Here is a 20,337-nt window from a genome sequence, read left to right on the forward strand (position 1 = left end):
CCAGCTTTAGGCTCTTCAGAAGCCAGAGAGATGTATGAGTCCACCAAATCAAGTTCTCCAAGGCTTTTCAAGAAACAGGATTCGCTTGTAAGACGAATGAGGGTGGAGGTCCCATGACTTCCAAGAGATCATCCCAAGGTCCTCTAACACCTCACCGCCAAATCCCACTTGGGTCTCCCCAGAGCCAGGAAGCTCTCTGGCAGGCTTCCCCTGTTGCCCTCATGGCCCTGGAGTGCTGAAAGGTGCTGGTCCCTGGGAAGGAGGCAGTGATGGGGCCCCCTCCGGAGCTGGGAAGAAGTCCACTGTGTTACAGAGCCAGCAGAGTTGGGGAGTTCAAGGAGTCCGACGACTGGTCCCCACTGCTACTGCTTCTGCGGTGAGCTTTGGAGCAGGACTCAGAGGGTGATGCGGGCGACTCCTGCTCCAGGACACTGGGGTAGGTGAAGACGAGGTTCGAGGTGCCTGGTGTGATGGCAGGTGTGGAGGTCACCACAATGGGAGTGTGGAGAGGTTCCTCCCCGTAGAAGCCCCCTGCGATGCTGATGGGCTTGATGACGGAGCGCTGGGCCTTGTCCAGCCCTACTGATGAGGACGAGGGGCTGTCCTCTTCCATAGGCTCCTGTTTTACCACCACAGCGCCCACTCCACCAGCCCCACCACGTAGGGGCTGCAGCCCAGGGGCCGGGGGTGAACGGCGCTCCTCGGGGCTAATCTTGCACACGGGCCCATGGGCCACCAGCATGAACTCTAGCTTCTCCTTCTCCTTTTGCAGCTCGGCAATCTCCTTCTGCAGGCCCGATTTCTCCTCCTCCAGCTCCTCTGTCTCCTGTGGGGAAAGAGAGAACATGAGAGAGAGCAACATGCCAGGGACCTGCTGGGGGGTGGCTCAAAGCTAGGTGAAAAAGGGAAGGTCAGCTAAGTTTTCAGAGGGCCACGGAAACAGCTGGCTCACATAGCTGGCCTCCTTGTATTTTCAAAGTTCAGGACTGAGAAAGGAGGAAAGCCTGCTTAGATGAGGAGTGGATAATAATTGTAGCTGTCATGACTAAGCACTTACTCTGTGCCAGGCACTGTGTTAAACATATCACAGGCATTATCTCATTCAATCCCCATTTTGCAGATGAGGAAATTTGAGATTTAGAGAGATTTAGTAATTTGCCCAAAATCACAGACCAAGCAAGTAGGGTAGTCTACATTTGAACCCCAAAGTATCTAATTCTAGAGTCTATGCTCCGCTGCATTCTACTGTCTTAGTCCCAGAACTGCCCCCCCCCTCCGGATACCCTCAAAGGCATGATGAAATAGGAAGATTCAAATGGAGATGGAAGCACAGCATATGGGACCACTCCTCCCTCTCTCTCCTACTTCCTCAACCCCATGGTAGCCCTGTGGACACACACACTACACTGTAAGCGCCATGAGAGTGAACACTTGGTCATACATACTGCTATGTCCCCAGTGCGTAGAACAGTACCCATCATGGAGTAAGTGCTTGGTCAATAATTGTTTGACCATCACACACACCTCTCTTCCCTTTTTGGCTCCAATTTCTGGAAAATGTGTTTCAGGACTCACAGGACCCTTGGAGAACATTCAGTTCAGCCCCTTGCTTGACAGATGAGGGAACAGAGAGCTTGTGAGGACGTGAGAGGATGCCAGGACCACAGCCAGAACCACAGCCCCCTTCTCTGACACAAAGCCAAAGAGGTGCGCACATGCACACGGAGGGAGTAACGGGGAAAAGAGTGAAAGATGTGCGTCACCAGCCTCCTCCCTTCTTCCCCAAGATGGATTCCCGTTCAGGAACGAGGAACTAGAGGGCAAGAGCTTCACTAAGCAAAGTATAGCATATTTCTCAGTAAAAATAAAAAAAAGTTTCCATCTGTCTCAAGGGTCTGACAAACGTCATAAGCTTATGAGAGGTTTCCTGTGGAGGATGTGGCTCAGGGGCCTGGGCGGCTGGGACGGGGGTGGGGGAGGCAGGGGAGTAGGGTGTGAGGTTTCTGGGAGGAGGGGAGGAAAGCAGGAACCTTGGAGGCTGGAGGCTATTCTGGACCAGGTGGTAAGGAGCGTCCAGAGTAGACACTGAGGGCACAGTCTTGAAAGTGCCAGCTTGGAGAAGAGTTAACAGTGGGGATGGTTCTCCTGAGATAACCTCCCTGTGGAATGCTGGTCACTAATCACTAATGGACCCTTCCTGCTAACATTATAGACATTACAGAATCCACACAGCATTCACTCAATACCCAGAGTAAGAGTTCCAGGATGGAGAATGCGGAGCTTAAGGAACGTGCGGTACCTGCGATGATTAAATAAAATGAAAAGAGGTGCAAGACACTTTGTGACATGCAAAGTCTCGTCCTGGCTGGTCATCCTAAGGACCACTGACAGTCTCCTTCATCTCCCCACTTTGAAAACCTTTCAGGAGAGTCAGTCCTGGCTCTGTGCTTCCCCCACGTGGCACACAGCCTTTCCTGTAGGGCTAGACTCTGAAAGGAGTTACATGCCTTTGGTCAAGTCCAGCTTTAGAGAGGGAAGGGCAGGGCCGTGGGCCCCTAGCTGGGACAATCAGGCAGCATGAGAGTGTGACTCAAAGGGCAGTATGGAGGTACCAAGGTCACAGCTCTAAGCTCAGAGCAGAGAGAGGGAACCCTTCTGCCTATCTAGGATATGAGAAAACCCCAAGAAAACAAGCCTCACTGGCATGTGTCCATCCCTGGCAGGACCCAGACTTCTGCAGACATTAAGGAATGGAGAGGGCAGGTCTCTTCCCTGCCCAAACCAGAGCACTTAAGCCAGGCTGGAGTTGGTTCCTGCTGGAGGTAGAATGGGGGCAGCTGGAACGTTGGAAGTAGCCTAGAGGGGACAGGTCTGGACTTGCCCTGGTTTCCTGGGACCAAGAAGGCCAACACCTTCTGCCATCCCTCACCTGAGATTCCCAGCAGATCTGAGAGCAGGGAAGGCTCAGACATTGAGCACAAAAAGGAAAGCTGTCTAGTTCTTCTCCGTCTGGGCCAGGCTGGTGCCATCGGCCAGCACCTTCTCCCTTTTCAGTCAGCATAATGCTAAGCCATGTGCTCATAGGAAGGAATGTTTCTGTCTCCACTGTCTCATCTGCAGGGTACAAGTGAGCAAGGAGGGGTGGGAGGGCCAGAAGCCCTGTGGCTCTCACTCTGGCCTACCCAGAAGTGCCCCCAGCCCACAAGAGCTCCTCACCGCCTGCAGCTTCTCTGTCAGCTCCCTGCGGCGGTTCCGGCACTTGGCCGCAGCCAACTTGTTCCTCTCCCTCCGGATTCGACGCTTCTCCTCCTCCTCAGGAGACAGCTAGAGATCAAGGTTGAGAAGCATGATTAGGTTGGGGCAAAGCATTTGCTCAAAAACTGTCTTTTAAATAGGGTGGGAAGCTCTCCTGGAACTGGGGAGGGGAAGGTAAGAGGGTAAGAGGAGTGTCTTCTGGGTCCAGGGACCCAGAATACTTACAGCTCACTGCCATTTAGCTGCCTGGGAGGAGGCTGTGAGCCCATGAACCCACCCTGGAGGGTGATGGCCCTGTTTTAAGGGAGAACAGAGCAGCTGTGGGTCAGGGACTCACCGGTCCAGGCATGATGGCAGCATTTGTCATGTCAGCCCTGACTCAGCGCCAAGGCCAGAGAACTTGAGCTGGAAGGGCATCCCTAAGAGTCCCCCTCCCGCCAGTGGGCCTGGCCCCACCCACATAAACAGCTTCTTTCAAACCCTGGCTAATTACTCCTCCCCATCACTGTGCCTGCTCTGCAAGCCTCATTATCCCCATTTTGGTAAGTAGCTGGGCTTGGATACCCCACACAGGTTAAGAAATGCTAGAATGCCAGGGGGGAATGTTCCACTGCCAGTGGGAGGGAAAAGGGTATCACTTCACTCCCAACTTCCTCTGCCAGCCCTGGAGTGCCCGCTGCTCACAGTCCATCCCAGAGGACTCCCTTAGATGCCTGGCACAGCGCTAGGCTGGCCAAGAGGTACAAAAGGGGAGAGGAGCCCTTAGGCACGTTAAAACCTACTACCCACCATGCCCATTCACACATTCAACAAACCAGAGCCTCCTGTGTGCCAGGCAGTTTAAAGGCTTGGGATTTATCTGTGAACCAAATAAACAAATATCCCTCCTGCAAAGAGCTTACAACCTAGCTCTTTCCAATGAGGATGGTTAGGTACCCACCAGGGCAAGGTCTGGCACTCTGTTTATGCATGGCCCTTCCAGAGCCACAACCCCAGAAGATGGCTGTGGGCCAAAGCAGAAAGCAAATCAAAAGGAAAGACCATCCCGTTCAGTTATCAGACATACTATGTGCCAGTTATCACACCTACTATGTGCCAAGTGAAGTACTGGGGCCTTAGAAGGGATCAAGGAGAGTAAGACCTGAGTCTTGCCCTCAAGAAACACACAGGAAAAAAAGAGAAGCCACTCTGAGGGGGAAGCCGTCTTGTCAGCCACCCAAGGAGGGAGGGAGCCCCTCTCCTGTTGTCCACGTCAGAGTTCCCAGGACTCTCCCTGCACCCCTAGAGGTCTGTCATTGTGATGTCCTGAACAGCAAAGCAGGGCACATCAGAGAGCCTTGGGCCTGTTTATACTGAAGTGACCCCATGACCCCAGCATGCCAAAATCCCTGTACCTAATTCTCAGGAACTGTGCCAGCCTCATAATACTTGCCCAACCTTTCACATAAAGTTTTTGCTATGCTCAAATGAGACACAGTGTGGAAGCTTTTTCTAATCTACAAAGTGCTAAAAAGACAGAAGATGCTAGAAAATGCTAGAAAGATGGAGAGATTTCTTCTCTGATGGTCTGAGTCCTGAAAGTATCTAAACAGACTTGAGATCACAGTCTACAGATTCACGTACTGTGCTCTGTGCAGGGGTGGGCTGCCCAGCCAAGGTCATGAGGCTGCTTGGCAAAGGCCCTGAATACTTGCTGCTCTTAAACTTGTCTGAACCTGTGCCCAATATAATTATCAAGAGAGCCTTATGCCCCTGCTGCAGTCCTGGGTTCAGGTTCACCCATGAAAGGGCCACCAGGACTCCCTTGAGGCCCAGCATACCCCTCAGGTCCCTCACTGGTGAGGGCCAGAAAAGAGGGAGAACAAGTCTTGGTCTATTTCAGCCTCCCTTCCCCCTTAGCTGCTTCTGGACACCTTGTGGTGTCTTAGTTGGCCTAGACTTTTTCCTCCCCCTACACCCATCTGGTGAGGTATGGAGCAACCTGTGGAGCTGTCAACATGGGAAGTGTTCAGAACAGTGAGATCAACATGGCTATAGCTTGAGTATGTCAGCATGCCAAATACACACCCACAAGCTACACACACCCTTCTACCACCACCACCCCGCCTCCTCAGTCATAGCCACTGGCCTCAGAGGGAGCCTCTTGGGCAGGGTCAGGAGGGCAGCTAAGGCACCAGGCTGGCTCTCCGTAAAAGGCTCCTCCCTCACAGGAAGGGACAGAAGTAGGCTCCAGAGAAATGATCTTCACGCTAGAAACCCAACTAGCCAAAGCTCTAGGCTGCTATGCCAAGACTCCTCAAAGCTGTCAGATCTGAACTTCTAACTGATGTGAGATAAAATGTTCTGTGCTCTCTCCCTCCCTCTCAAAAAAAAAAGGAAGGAAATTCTCTAGACAGATTGTCTTAAGGCACGCCTAGGTGGGGTGGTGGGAAAACCACAGAGCTAAGGGTCAACGGGAGTGGATTCCAGGCCTGGCTCTGCTACTTACTGTGTGACCCTGGACAAGGCTCTTCTCCTTTCTGGGCCTCAGTCTCCTTATCTACAAAATGGGTACATAGGGAAAACTAGAAAAGATGGTCTCCAAAGTCACTTCCAGATATAAAGTTTTAAAGTTGGTGTGAGTTGGGCCCAGAAGATAGTGAAGTGTTAAGCACATCTTGCTTTATTGTCCTCTAGCCAAAAAGAGTCCCTTATAGACCTGGCTGTCACTCAGAAGCCATTATATTCTGACAGAACCCAGCTCATAAGTTGCTATTCAGCTTTGTACCTTGGACTCCCTGGAGGAAGCATATTTGTAAATGACATTATGATCACTACTACTGCACTATTTATAACTGCAATTATGGAAAGTAACAGTGAGGGGCACATTGGCCATTTGCCCCAGAAGCAGAAGCCCAAGATGTGACCGTGGGCTATAGCTACTATACTATGTGTCACACATACCTCCCCTTGTTACCCTGTACCATGGGCCTAGCATTAGCAGAAAAAAACAAGAAGGGGTATATACAGGCCCAGCTTTGTCCTCAGACGAGCAGTTTCTGAGAAAGTGTCCAATTCCTTGAAGTGATGATCCAGGTAATTCTAAGCATCCTGAAAACTAATACACTGAGCCATGATTACCCACTGGTAGGATCATATATTGATCATATATTGGAAATGATCATATATTAGAAAATGATAGACCCTGAGGATCCTAGAGAGGAGGTGGACTGTGGTTGAAATGGGGAAGAATTCCAATGCTGTAACTGCAGTAGTTTGCAATGCTAACGTTTCATTTGAAAAAGGGATTCCACTGCTAGAGTATTTCCCCTCTGGGTTCTAGGTGGCATGGCGTTGTATGATGAGCACTGCACAGGGAGTCCAGGGAGCTGGGCTCTAGTCCAGACTTTCCCACTCACTTGCTAAGTGATCCCAGGCAAGTGTCTCTGGGCCTTAGCTATACGATTTGTGAAGGGAGATGGGACTCTTTGAAAACCACATTCCCTTCTCACTAAAATCATGCATGATATGATTTCTCTTTCTGGGACTGGGGGCTCACTGCTGCCCTGGCTCACTGTCGATATCGACAATGGGCCTTTGAGTGCTGGGAAAACATTGCCCCCACTTCTTGGCTTCTCTCCCAGCCAGGCTGATTCCCTCTCAAAGCTGAGCCCCTTGGGGAAAAGAAAGGCTGATGTTTGACCTCCCACCCTCACCCTATCAGCTAAGTCAGCTGAACAGACTCCTAAGACCCCAGAATCAGTGTACTTCTGAAATATGCGTTCTAAGTACCCAAAATAGGCTCCTGCTTCAAGTTGGAGGCTGGGACGCTGAGAAGGAATGGAAAGTAATTTGAGCAGTGCCAGCTTAGAGTCTGACCCTTTGGGTCGGCTAGTTGTCTGCCTGCACCAGATCCTGGGAGATAGCTAAGGGTGAATCAAATGAGCCCACACCCAAGGCTCCGTGGCTACTTGTCCCATGTCTCAAAGGCCACTTTTGCAGATAGGTCATCACAGTCCTTCCCATCTGTTGACATCTGACCACTCAGACATGCTTTCACACACATGATCTCATTTGTATGGCAGGTACTTATTGCCATTTTACAAGGGAGGAAACTGAGCCTCAGAAAGTCCAAGAAACATGGATGACATGACAGAGCCAGGCCTGACTCTCAGGTCTCCAGCTTTGCCTTCAGTGATGAGGGTGATGTGCCTGATCCCCTGGCTGCCCTCTCCCCAGTCCTCCCAGAACATTAACCTGTTTCTGCCAGTCTGCAGAAAAACACTCTATGTGTATGAAGTCCCCAAAACCCCCCAGTGTGGCCCATTTCAACTGGTCTGAGGTGTACCTGCTCATCTCTCCTCCTGCGCCCCACGGTGGTACCAATGGTCTTGATCACACCAGGTCTCGGGAGGGCCATGTGCCCAGGGACAGAGGCCAGGCCTGGCAGGGGGCTGTAGGGGTGTGAGCGGGAGTACGGGTTGGACATGGAGGTGATCACTGTGGGCTGCACCATCCACTGCAGGTCCTGGCTGGTCGTGATGGCGTTGATGGTAGGGATGAAGGCACTGCCTGAACCAGGCATATCTACCCGGAATTTCTGAAATAAGAAAAATATGATGGAGCTGGTAAATATTGAGCAGAAGCAGGACAAACAGATCCAAGAGGTGAGAACCATCAAAGAAAGCAAGACCGGTGCTTGAAGAGCAAGTCAGGACACCAGGGGTGCCTCCTGAAGAAGTGCTGGCAAGTCCTGCATACCCAAGACACAAGGTGAGCTTTGGTCCTAGAGCCTCATATTCTCTCTGCTCCCTGACTAAGGTCCTGGGGACTCAGGAAGATACTGTCACATCCTAGGCAACTTCCAAGAAAGACGCAGCTCCCAGTTGCCGGCACTCAGCAAGCCCTCTCTGCAGCCCTCCAGGCTAGCTATGCCTATATGTGCAGGAGGTAGGCCTCCCACCTCGACCGCCTAAAGCCTCGGAGATCACCAGGATGCTTTTGTGCCTGCGTGTGTCAATTTCCAAATGACTTCATGAAGGTGAACCAGGTCCCTGAAAAAGTATCCTACAACCCTTGAGACTGAAAAGTAGGGGTGCTTAAGGCCAGACTTCTTCTTGTAGCCTCATCCCTTCTCCTCTTCACCTACCCACATCTTGCTTGGGACAGACACTACATCTCTCTCTACCCATCTCTTTATTTATCTACCTGTGTTCACGGATATGTCTGTGAAGACTCTGGTGTTGCTAGCTGAGAGCTTTCTCCTTGTCTCAATGTATGTCCAGACCACACTGCAGCACTCCCTGCGATATACTGCAGGAGGCATTCTATTTAAAATGTAAGATGATGACAGAGTACAAAAACTAAAATGGGCTGTGCTCCTTAATAGTTGAGCTTAACCTTTCTTCAGGGCAGCTACTGAAAAATAGATGGAAGGAGAAGAAAAGGATCCCTCACTTCCAGCTTTTCGGAAGAAGGCCACTCTAATGGAACCCAGGTGAACCCTTATCCTCAGACAATTCCGATTTCCACAAAGTTTCTCTAAACACTTTCTTTCATTACCTAGTGGGTTAAATGACAACAACAGTAACAGCTAGCACTTAGTGACTTAAAAGGAGCTCTGATGGCACAGTAGTTAAACCATTCGGCTGCTAACCAAAGGTTGGCAGTTTGAACCCACCAGCTGCTCCACAGGGGAAAGGTATGGCAGACTGCTTCCATAAAAATTTGCAGCTTTAGAAACCTTTTGGGGCAGTTCTACTATGTTTTATAGGGTTCCCATGAGTCAGTATTGACTCAATGGTAGGCACCATAATAGTGTTTTACACACATTATCTCATTAATTCTCCCTATAAGGTAGGAACTATCATCTCCATTTTAGAGGCAGAAATTTAGGCTTAGAGAGATTAAATAACTTATTCAAGGCCACATTGCTAACAAGCAGTAGGTCAGGATTCAAGCCAAGTTCAGCCTGACAATAAAGCTGAAGCTCTTAAACAAGGCTACAAAGCTTCTTTAGCACTGCTTCCTTCTTCCCAGAAATTCAGACCCAAGTATATCTGGTCAGACCTGCCATGGGTCCCTGAAGACCTTCCCTCTCACCAAGGAGGCCCCATAGGTCTGTTTGGCCCCAAGTGAAATTCCATTATCATTATCACTGACCTCCCTGGAACTCAATTCTAGCATTCTCTTACCCCATTCTATCAGACCAACTAGGTCTTTGTCCCTCTGGGTTCCTGCTGTGTAACTAAAATAAAGCTTAGGGTACCTCACTCTAATTGAGGGAGCTGGGGACCCTCCCTCCCTCATTCCCCTGCCACCTGCCCATCCTCAGTCTGCATGGTACAATGCGGCTGCTTCACCTCCCAGACTGTCCAGGGTCCCAGGCCAATAGCATTCAGCGAGGACAGCTATCCAGCACAATGGATCCTGGGATTCCACAAAGAAAGCTGCCCAGAACAAGGGGTTCTGGGATTCTGTGAGGAATGCTAACTAGTGAAATGGATTCTAACCTTGAACCTCTGAAGGCAAGGCAACTGGGCTTTATTAGGAGCTGATTGAAAAGAAGGAAGTGTGTGTGTGTGTGTGTGTGTGTGTGTAAAGAAGGGAAAGGTGTAGCAGACAAGGAAGGATCCAAACAGGAAATGGTCTACAAAGACAAGGGGAAAAAAAAAGAGACAACAGGGGCTGGGCTGTGAGGAGGCAGAGTACGTGAGAACACGTGGGCATGGCTAAGTATGTGCAGAAGCACCAAGTCCCAGAAGCTATTTTTCTCTTAGGCTGCTGAACAGGAGGGGTGGGGAGAGGAGCACAGCACTAAATTTGCTGACAGGAGCCCTGGATTTGAGGCCTACTTCAGCCACTAAGTGCTTTGTCCTTGGCGAATCACTGAGGAGGACTCAGTTTCCCTGTCTATAAAGAGGAAGACTACCACCAAACCCACTGCACTGTCATGAGGATTAAATAAGTAGCTACAAGAAGAGATAATCAGAGTATAAAGCATTACAACAGTGGTTCTCAGCCTTGGCTGCATATTAGAATATTCTGAGGAGATTTAAAAAACAAAACAAAACAAGAAAAACCACTAAGGCTAAGCCTCACCCGTAGAGTTCTGAAATAATTAGTCTGGAGTGGAATACTGATAACGGTATTTGGTGTGTGTGGGGGGGGAAGCTTCTAAGGAGATTCTAATGTACAACCAGGTTTGAGAAACAGGCTTCCAACAAAGAGAAGATGCTATCATCATCATCTTCATCTTATCATCACTGTGTCTCTGTGCTCTGCATGGGGTGGCTCCTGGGAGGATTGCCAGCTCCCCACTCCAGGGAAGCACCCAACATTTTTATTCCATTTCTCTTCCCAAGTCAAGTTCTATCTCAGCAGGCTGGCCTGGGGCTGATGTGCACCCAAACCACCCAGTACAATGGTCTAATATGACCCCACCTCTGTGGGGGATTGTCAGCTTTCCTCTCAGGAAAGCACCCAAGAAATTCACTCTCCATTCCAGCAAACAAAACTGCTCCCAGTTTGAGGAAGCCAGCAAACAATCTGAAGCAACGCTTGCAAACTAAGATCCCCGAGGGACTAAGTGGATGGGCCTCGGCCTCTCCAGCCCACTTGCTCTGTGGATGGCGGGTCTACAGAATGTGTTCCCCTGCGCATGTCAGCCAGATCCCTCGCAGCAATTGGCCTGGTCTAGACAAAACAAGACAGCAATAAAAACAAGGCAGTAGGTAATGACTGCCTCTGAAATGCATGCACACCTTGTTTCAGACAGGAGGTAAAGCCATCTGGATAACACACTGGCTCTAAACTGCTGGGAAAACAATGTCCCATCCCCAGAGGGAACTGGGCCTCTAATAAAGAATGCTTTTGTCTCCAAGAGGAGCATCTCTGGGAGACACACAGAAGTTTAAATTAGATCTGGCAGATGTGTCTGGTCTGAGCTCTGAATGTATTATTCAGAAAATGACACCAGGGTAGAAGAGAAGTAGTGAGGTTAACAGCTTGTGGTCCCAGAAGTTAGCCTGGCATTCTTCTATGCCAACAGAACCCCAAAATCAGGCAAATATCATGCTGGGGACAAGTCATAGGTCTCTATAAATTAGTTAATATTCAATTGAAACTAAGGCAGCATTTCCCAGCTGTGGACAATGTTGTTGTTGTTGTTATGTGCCGTCGAGTCGGCCCCGACTCATAGCGACCCCTCCTTGGGTTTCCGAGGCAGTATCACTATGGAAGTAGGATTGCCCAACCTTCTTCTGAGGACTGGTTGGTGGGTTTGAACCGCCAGCCGTCTGGTTAGCAGGCAAGTGTCTTAGCCACTATGCTACCAGAGCTCCCGCTGTGGACAATAGGGCCGTTTTATCCCTCCTGCTGTAGTAGCAGGTATGTATTAGGGGAAGGTAGGTGGACAGGGTTGGGAGCTCTGGTAGCATAGTGCCTAAGGCACTTGACTGCTAACCAGAAGGCTGGCAGTTCAAACCCACCAGCCACTCCTCAGAAGGAAGGTTGGGCAATCTACTTCCATAGTGATAGTGCCTCGGCAACCCAAAGAGGGGTCATTATGAGTTGGGTCCAACTCGACAGCACATAACAACACAACAACAACAGGTGGACAGGGTTACCCAGGATCTAACTGGCTCCACTGGGGCCTTTTAGCCCCTTTGGAAACTCCTCCTCTGGGGGCCTGGATGAAGACGCTAGGCATCCATGTGACATTCCATCCTGACAAAGCCTCCAGATGCTCTACTGCCTTGCATCACCCTGCTGACACTGGGTGGGCAAGAATGCCTATAAAAGGACAAAGTGGCCCCCACCAACTTCCTAAGAGAGTTTAGCAAATTCTTGCTGTAAAGGGCCAGATAGTAAATATTTTAAGCTTTGTGGGGCATACTGTCTCTGTCCCAACTACTCAACCCTGTAATTGTCTCCTGGAAGCAGCCATAGACAATATGCAAACAACCAGGCGTGGCTGTGTTCCATTAAACTTTATTTACCAAAACACTCAGGCCAGAGTTTACCCAACCCCTGTCCTACAGGATCATTCTCCTAATGTATGCTCAGGTGGGAGGCAAAAGAACAAAGAAGAAATAAAAAAGCAGAAAATCAAGACTGAAAGATTTCTCTCACCTAGAAGCCCAGAGGATAGGCTCACACTCATCAACTTGAATCTCCAGACCCCAAGGCCAAAGGTTAGGGTGCTGCTGGTGTTTGGGCAACAGAACGTTCTTTACCCTTGGGCCCCTGAATCTAAGGGTGCCGTGATGCTGCTCAGTAAAAATGTACATGGTTCTCCCACTACCTAAAAGACAGACTATTCAGAACAGAGCCTCTTCATCAGCTCATAGGCTCAGCAATTGTTGATTTAAGGAAATGACCATTCTGGACTCTACCAAAGGGCCCTGGATTCAGAAAGGAGGGTCACAACCATGCCTCTCATCAAAAAAGCCCTATTGCTAGAGTCTGGACCCATTTCCCAGAGGTATAGAGGAGGTAGAGACTCCTGAGGTGGGCAGAAATGAAAGTCAGGGATGGTGTTCTTGGCCTGTCCCCTTGGCTGGGCAATTCTGAAACTGATTTTTGACTAGGCCACCAAACACTCAAGCTATGACCCCTGTCAGCTCTGTGACCTGTATAACCAAGAATGTGATTGTGTGTGTCTGGTAAGGAACTAGGTTTTTTTTCTTGTTGTTGTTGTTGTTATGTGCCATCGAGTCAGACCCGACTCATAGAGACCCCTCCTTGGGCTTCTAAGGCAGTACCACTATGGAAGTACATTACCCAGCCTTCCTTCTGAGGAGTGGCTGGTGAGTTTGAACTGCCAGCCTTCTGGTTAACAGTCAAGTGCCTTTGGCACTATGCCACCAGAACTCCTAAACACAGGCAAGGCAAATTCTGACATCCCAGGACACTGGTCCATGCAGAGAGGAAAGAGTAAGGGCATATGCTACTTCTTACTTCCCATAATACTCTTGTTGAGGTCCATTTTCACCCAGCTGCTCTACAGTTTTACTGAACTTGGGATGTTCTCAAAAGTCTTCTGTATGGAATTCAATCACACTTCACAGATTCTGATTGGACATCACAGAGTTTCCCTTATACTCTGGGCCTTCATTTGGCCTCACAAACAGTTAAGTGCCAGCTGCTAACTGAAAGGTTGGAGGTTGAGTCTACCCATAGGCATCTTGGAAGAAAGACCGGAACTAATGATCTACTTCTGAAAAATTAGCCACTGAAATCCCCATGGAGTACAGTTCTATCTACCCTGACACACCCGGGTGGCCATGAGCCGGAGTCCACGCAATGCAACTTTTTTAAAATCTGAGAAAATGCCATTATGTCACAATAAAAACTGATGTTATAACTCATGATTTCCCTGAAGTTTACAGGATACAAACACTGCCCCAGGTGACCTGCCTGCATCAGCCTCTTCTCTTTCCCAGTGAAAGGTGAAAGAACCACCCTATCTTCCTTCACCTAACTTCCAGAGGAAAGAAGAAAGAAAAAAGTGGCTGACATGGAGTCATCCTCCAGTGTCACTGGTTTCCTTCCTCCCAGAGACTCTAACAGAAGGAAACTGCAGAAGGCCCTTCTGGCCAGAAGCCATGCCCCCAAGCCCTGGAGAGTCACTCTTCCATTCTGTGAACCTCTCTTATACCCCCACCAGGCCTCAAGCAGCTATGCACTCAACGGGAAAGACATGTCATCTCGGCTTCCCTAAGAACTACAGCATGGTTAGCGCCATGTGATAGAAATGAGAGACAGTGGTGGGCCAAGAGAAGTCCTATACTCCCTCTTGGCCTAGTGAGTTGACAGAGGATGAAATTACCCAGTAGGGTTGGAACAATAACAGATACCTTTGCCTCAATGAGGGCAGATGCCATCATTTTGAAATGTTGTATCCACCAGATGATACCACACACACACAGATATGTCCACAAAGTAATTAAGCTATTTTTTTTTTCTCCCTTTCTTTCAACAAATTGACCAGAAAGTTAGCTTACTTAGGTCTTGGAAACAATGTCTTTGTTCCTGGTTAACAGAAGTAAAAATCCAAGACATGGAAAAGGCAAATTTACTGTCATCCCTTATCCCCTTGTCAGACTCCCGAGATTAAAACCAGAGGGACCCAGGGATTTGGACCCAGTCTGATCACACAGTAGCCTTAGTTCCAAAGATCTTTTGGTAATTTCCAAAATTCATTAATTTGTCCCTCAAAGGACAGGGAAGATTTTCAAAATAATTTACTAAGAGCAATTCCAAAAAAGAGGCATGACAAAACCTTCCCGGGTCATTTTGTCTCCTCTAGGAATAATTACAAATGGGTTAAAAGCAATTTGAATGCTGAGGCTCTGGTTGTGTTTGTATTAAGAAAGGAAATTTAAAAACAAGTCTCCAACTATACACCCACCTTGAATAGCTGCCACTAATCCATATCCATTGACTTAATTCCTACTCGTAGTGACTTTATAGGACAGAATGTGTCTGTCCTATAAAGTTTCCAAAGCTGTAATCTTAAGAGAAGCAGATTGCCACATCTTTCTGCCACAGAGAGGCTAGTAGGTTCAAATTGCCAACTGTTTAGTTGGCAGCTGAGTGTTTTAACCCCTGCACCATGAAGGCTCCCTCCTTGAATTATAAAGCAGGCCAGAATAAAGAAATGGAAATGCATTCAGGGTTTTAGATAGAAAAATGCAACTGCCATTTGGACAATACATGACTGCTATTTCACCCCATTCGCTTTGATGAAAAAGTGACGCTGACTTCCACCATCAAGAATCAGAGGAACACACAAATTCCTGGGATAACAGTTTGTTTGATCCTAATCTACAACATCTGTAAGATCAAGGCCAAAAAAAAGTGCACCACAATATCCATCTCCCAGCTTCCCACCAATTCTGAACCTTTCACCCTTTTCTCCCCAATTCCCACCCCCCCCCCAAAAAAAATCCTAGTGTCCTAATACAAACACATCAAGAAATCAAGCCTTGTTATTCATTACAAAGAGAAGTGAAGTTCTGACAAATCCACTACGTGGATGAACCTAGAAAACAATATGCTGAATGAAGTAAATCAGACATGAAAAGACAAATATTATATGATTCCACTTACATGAGATACCTAAGACAGGCAAAGGCATGAAGACCAAAGTAGTTACCAGGAACTGAAGGGAGGAAGGAATGGGGAGTTGTTCCTTAAGGGGCACTGATTTTCTGTTTGGGTGATGAAAAAGTTTGGAAATGGATAGTGGTGATGATAGCATGACATGGTGGATGTAATTAATGTCACTGAAGCATATACTTCAAAATGGTTAAAATGGCAAATTTGGTTAAATGCATTTTTTTCAGAAAAAAAAAAAAGAGAGTAAGCCTTGGGAATTTGAAGGCACTGTACTAACTGCTTAACGAACAGAGGGATCAAAACAGGGACAGCGAAAAGCATTCCTTTTTCAACCAGACTTTGAGAACTTAACAAAATAGAAATTTTTTTAAAAAAGAAGAAACTTCATTTTGAAGTTACAGCAATTCCTAGTTAATTACTGTAAATATATGGTATGCATTGGTTCCTAATTAAAAGGGAAAAGAAAAACAAAGAATTACAAAAACTAACCTAGTTAACACTCCGGGACTGGAAAAATACATTCCCAAGATGGTTCGTCTACTAACGTCCTGTAGGGGGCACTAGAGAGGTAGGATTGGCGCTGACTTGGGAATCACAGTCATTTCTGGTAAAAGTTCTTTGATGTGAGGAATGTCCCAGCCTGGTACAGTTGGCAAAAGTTCACTCTGGGGAATTTTGTGTGTGTGGTGTGTGCATGTGTGTGTGTCTTGGGAGCGGGTGGTTGCTGAAGAAAAGAAGAGAACTAGTCTGGTATTCCTTGATTCCAGAAAGGAAAGAGGCCTTTTGATTTATTTTCACAAGTTATCTGAGAAAGAGACAAACAGCAGCCTTGGAAAAGTTCTGGGTCTTGTTTTTGTTTTGCTTTTTTATAAAAAGGGGGCCCAGCTGATGAAAACAAGTTATGAAATGACCTATGTTTGTGTAACTGGCTGGATTACGTAATACTCAGGCCTTGAAACCGTAATAGTCAAGCAGCCAGACAGGGTATGTATCTGGGAGGTGTTTTCCCAGGAAAGTTAGGAGAGAGAAAACAACAACAAAAACAAAAACAAAAAATCCAGAAGGGGAAGGCACATGATACCACAACGATTACTGACAAAACAAAATCACCAATGACCGACTTTTGAGATTAAAACTACAAGTGGTACAGGAAATATTTTTCATGCTTCAAGTTCCAGTCACATTCAAGAACAGAAGCTTTTTTTAAAAAAAGTTATCTGCACCTCCCCAAAGTCACTCGAACTCATGGCCATGTGTTAAGATCAAACTTTAAGAAGCTAGAGAGGAGCGGAAAGCTCTGAGGTGGGTAAACAATCTTCTCAGGAATATTAGATCCTATGAAGAAAGAGATCAGGGCAAAAAGAACAGTCAATTCCACAAGGGAAAACTGGGGACCATCTTACATTGATTGATCCATTGAGACGCCATAAAAGAGGAAGGCCCATCCACTTAACTGCCATGAAAGACTCCTAGTAAAGGAAACTGAGGGAAATAAAGTGGTTACAGATTCTGCCTGATACGAAATAAAGTTAGCTTGAGCCCCAAATTGGGCAGAGTCATAGCACAGACTTGGGAAGGAACAAAAAAAGCCTCTGAGATCCTGTGACCATAGAACAGCTTGGCTCAAAGTTGGATAGAAAGTGGAAAAACCCTCCCCTGCTCCCAAGGAGTGGGCCGGCTGTGAAACCTGTCTAAAGTGGCATTACCCTGCCAACCCCTCTGATTTGAAAGAAGCCTCACTCCCACTGCTGTGCCGAAGAGGCAGCCTTATATGCAAGAACCTTGAGCACTGGTTAATACTAATTGCAAAATCTTCATGTGTTACAGCATGCTAGGAATTAGCCAACAGCTGCTTTTTGCTTCGGTAATGAGTCCCCATTACACTCTGCTGGACTCAATCCTCTTCCTTCTTCCTAGCACTGGTTTCCTGTCTGATTTTCTTCCAAAACAGGGAATTGCCTCCACTCACATCCTGGGCTCAAAGCCCTAGTGACACAGATTATTCAGTCGGGGCACTGATGTCCAGTCTAACTTCCCATATGGGCCCCCAGGGTTTGAATGAAGTCAGGCAGCAAAGGTACATAATATTTAAATGCTCGCCACCACAGAAACATGGAAGAAATTAAAGGATCCCTTCCAGATATGAGGAGGAAAAGAGGGGCACTGGGGGCTTGTTGCATTGGACATTGAGGGAATGCGTATAAATGACTCCAACCCATTGCCTAATGATGTCTGAATCCAATAAAACCCATCAACATGACTGGAAAGCAAACATAACAAACTATTTCTAGGGTGAGATTTTAAACTTATCACCTTGGTACACATTTATTAAGAGTGCAGTAACTGCACCCTCAACGCAAAGACCCCAATCTGGCTTTCCACGATGGGTGATTAGGGAGACAACAGGATAGGTAAAAGGAGCCCTCATAGCCTAACCATTAAGCACACTTGGCTGCCAACCAAAAGACTTGCGGTTCGAACCCACCCAGTGACTTGGCTCTGTGGAAGAAAGACTTGGCCATCTGCTCAAATAAAGATTACAACCTTGAAAACCCTATGGGCCAGTTCTACTCTGTCACCTGGGGTCAATATGAGTTGAAAATCTACTCTAGTACCCAACAAGAAGGGATGGTAAAGGGAAGGCACAGAAAAGCTATTTTGGGAACTCACCAGATAGAAGAATCACTCTGCAACAAGGTATCCTTTTGCAGGTCCAAAACAGAGCCATGTTTCCATTTTATTCCCCAACTCAATCTACCCCTCTTGGGACCCCACCCTAGCCCCTCCTAGCTGGCTGGCTTCTAGAGGTCAAAGCTACCACCTTACCAGGGCAACTCTTGCTGCACAAGTTGGCTGGCTAGAGACTCCACAGATCCTGCCCAAGGTGGGCTGTAGAATATAGGGGGTCTTCTGTTTGAACCCAGCCCCCCACAAGCCTGGGATCAGGGATCTGCTGCAGAGGATAGGCAGCTAGCCCCACCCGGAAGGCACCCTACCACCACCTTAGCAGCACCTTTCTGGTATTTATAGACACACAGAGAGCATGCACAACCCCTCTAGTGCAAACCAGTCCGGCTGCTTTAGAAACAAGTTGTTTTTCCACTTCCAGAACCACCCAGAGCCTAAGTGATGTCTCTTTCCCCCAGTTCTTTCTGCTGAGTCTCTTTGCCCGACCCTCAAGACACTCCTCTGTGCTTCCGTCTCAGACCAGTACAGAGGATGGGTGCGGGTCATACAGGCGGCCACCACAGCCAATTAAGGCTTGCCTACTCTTTCCTGACCTTCGCACCTGATTCCCGAGGGGTAACCCTCCCCCTCACTTTGGGTTTCCTGAATGAGCCCAGTCGCGTTTTCAAGTCCCAAATCTCTTTCAGAAATGAACTAAGACGTGGAGAACGGGAGAAGGGAGGGGAGAAGGTTTTACCACACGAGTAGGGTTCCTGGGTGTTGGAAGGGGCCAGTGGGTGCAAAGATTTTCTGATTTTCTTGTCAGTCAAACAAGCGGGAAGGAAGCAAGGAGGGAGTTGGGGGAAACGGTTTCTGGGAAAAGAGGTATCAGGTTTCTGGGAAGGGAGTGCAATTCCAGAACAGGAGCTGGATAAGATGTAGAGGAAAGGAAAGGATTTGTTGGCTCTTCAAACCTGCTCCCAGCGCCAACCTTTTTTTTTGGGGGGGGGGGGCGGGGAGGTGCGGACGAAAATTCAGAACTTACAACCACAGACTGTAGGTATTTTCTCGCAAAATCAAAAAAAAAAAAAAAAAAAAAAAAAAGGCAGTGGCGGCGAGAGGAGGGCGAGGGTCCGCCTGCGCAGCCAGGTGCATCAGGGGCCGGCACCTACCTGCTGACCGCCGCCGCCGCTGGAGTAGGACTCGGCGTGCGCAGGAGAGCCGCTGCTGCCCCGGGACGAGGTGTCAAAGTTCCCGGGATAATCCTGGTACATGATCCGCGGTGGGAGCCCGAGAGGAAACAGGGTGTTTTTCTTCCCCCGCCCTCGTCGCGGCCGCACACAGGCTGTTGCGCGCTCCCTCTAGCCTTCCAACGCTCGTGCTTCTCCCCCTAAGCACTGGTCGCGGAAGGGGAGTCAGCGACGACAGCCGGCGGCAACAGTGCCCCCCGAGCGCCTCTAGCTGAACTTCTTCCCTGCTCTGTAAGTGCCGCGAGGCCAGCTGTCCACCCAATCCCTCCCTCTAAAAAAGTCCGTGCGTCCCTCGGTCCCTCCCCCGCGCGCTCCCTCCCGCCTCCGCCCCGCAACCGGAGCCCTGCCGGCACCTTAGTCTAAACCAAAAATTAAAAATTAAAAAAGATTAGGGGCCCAAGAAGCCCTGTCGGCCAGGTCTGGGTCCCCCAGATTTCAGAGAAAGAAAAATGAAATAAAATAGAGAGAGAAGCGAGGCTGTCCGCTTTGAGAAAGTTCTGCTATTTCCTTCTTTTAGAAGAGCCCGAGAATAAACTTCCTGTGGCTTGACTCGCCGCCCGAGTTGCGACGCTACTCAGAGTAGGAAAAGAACAGCAGCCCGCACCCGTCCCGCGGCCCCGACGCGCCAGCAGGAAAGCTGGCCCGTGAAATTCGAACTGAACCGCCTGTGCGCGCTGAGCGAGGGACACGGACCCGGCTTCCCGCGCCGCAGCTCCGGTGCCCGAGATCTGCACTCCTTCCCCGGTGCCCGTTCCCAGACGGGCCTCCTCGCCCGCGCCTCGCCCGTCAGCCCCGGGCTTTGCCTCTGCCTGTCTGCGCCTCTCCCCCTCTTTTTCTCTTTCCCCGCGGAGCGCCGCTCGCTCGCTCGCTCGTTTGGAGCCCCTGAGCTCTGCCCGAGATGAGTCACTACAATGGCACGAGTTCAACTCCACACTCTTTATTATCCACCCCTGTACCATGTGGATTCACTCACGTCAACCCCAGACTCCACCTTGCAGGGAGGAGCGCGTGAGGGGAGGCGGGGGTGAGGAGGACTGCGAGGAGGAAGAGAAGCTGGAGGAGA

At 48.8% G+C, this 20,337-nt stretch overlaps 1 protein-coding gene across 1 annotated transcript; it reads right to left on the minus strand.

Annotated features, from left to right (window-relative positions):
• Window positions 1-307: 307 nt before the first annotated feature.
• Window positions 308-19,298, minus strand: FOSL2 (FOS like 2, AP-1 transcription factor subunit). The gene is made up of 4 exons (XM_007938822.2): window positions 19,197-19,298; window positions 7,583-7,834; window positions 3,217-3,324; window positions 308-826 (listed from the first exon to the last, which is right to left on the minus strand). The coding sequence occupies exons 1-4, from the start codon at window positions 19,296-19,298 to the stop codon at window positions 308-310; spliced, it is 981 nt and encodes a 326-aa protein (XP_007937013.1).
• Between the last annotated feature and the right edge of the window lie 1,039 nt (window positions 19,299-20,337).

Source organism: Orycteropus afer, unplaced genomic scaffold, assembly GCF_000298275.1.
Source record: "Orycteropus afer afer isolate SDZICR_OR568_19922 unplaced genomic scaffold, OryAfe1.0 scaffold00054, whole genome shotgun sequence".
NCBI lineage: Eukaryota > Metazoa > Chordata > Mammalia > Tubulidentata > Orycteropodidae > Orycteropus > Orycteropus afer.

What these genes read in the sequence shown, in the direction of transcription:
- FOSL2 (XM_007938822.2), bottom strand. Translation starts at nt 19,298, where the DNA reads ATGTACCAGGATTATCCCGGGAACTTTGACACCTCGTCCCGGGGCAGC. An exon ending in GCGGCGGCGGCGGTCAGCAG is followed by an intron (nt 7,835 to 19,196) that starts GTAGGTGCCGGC and finishes TTCTTATTTCAG; the next exon opens with AAATTCCGGGTAGATATGCC. An exon ending in TGACAGAGAAGCTGCAGGCG is followed by an intron (nt 827 to 3,216) that starts GTGAGGAGCTCT and finishes CTTTCCCCACAG; the next exon opens with GAGACAGAGGAGCTGGAGGA.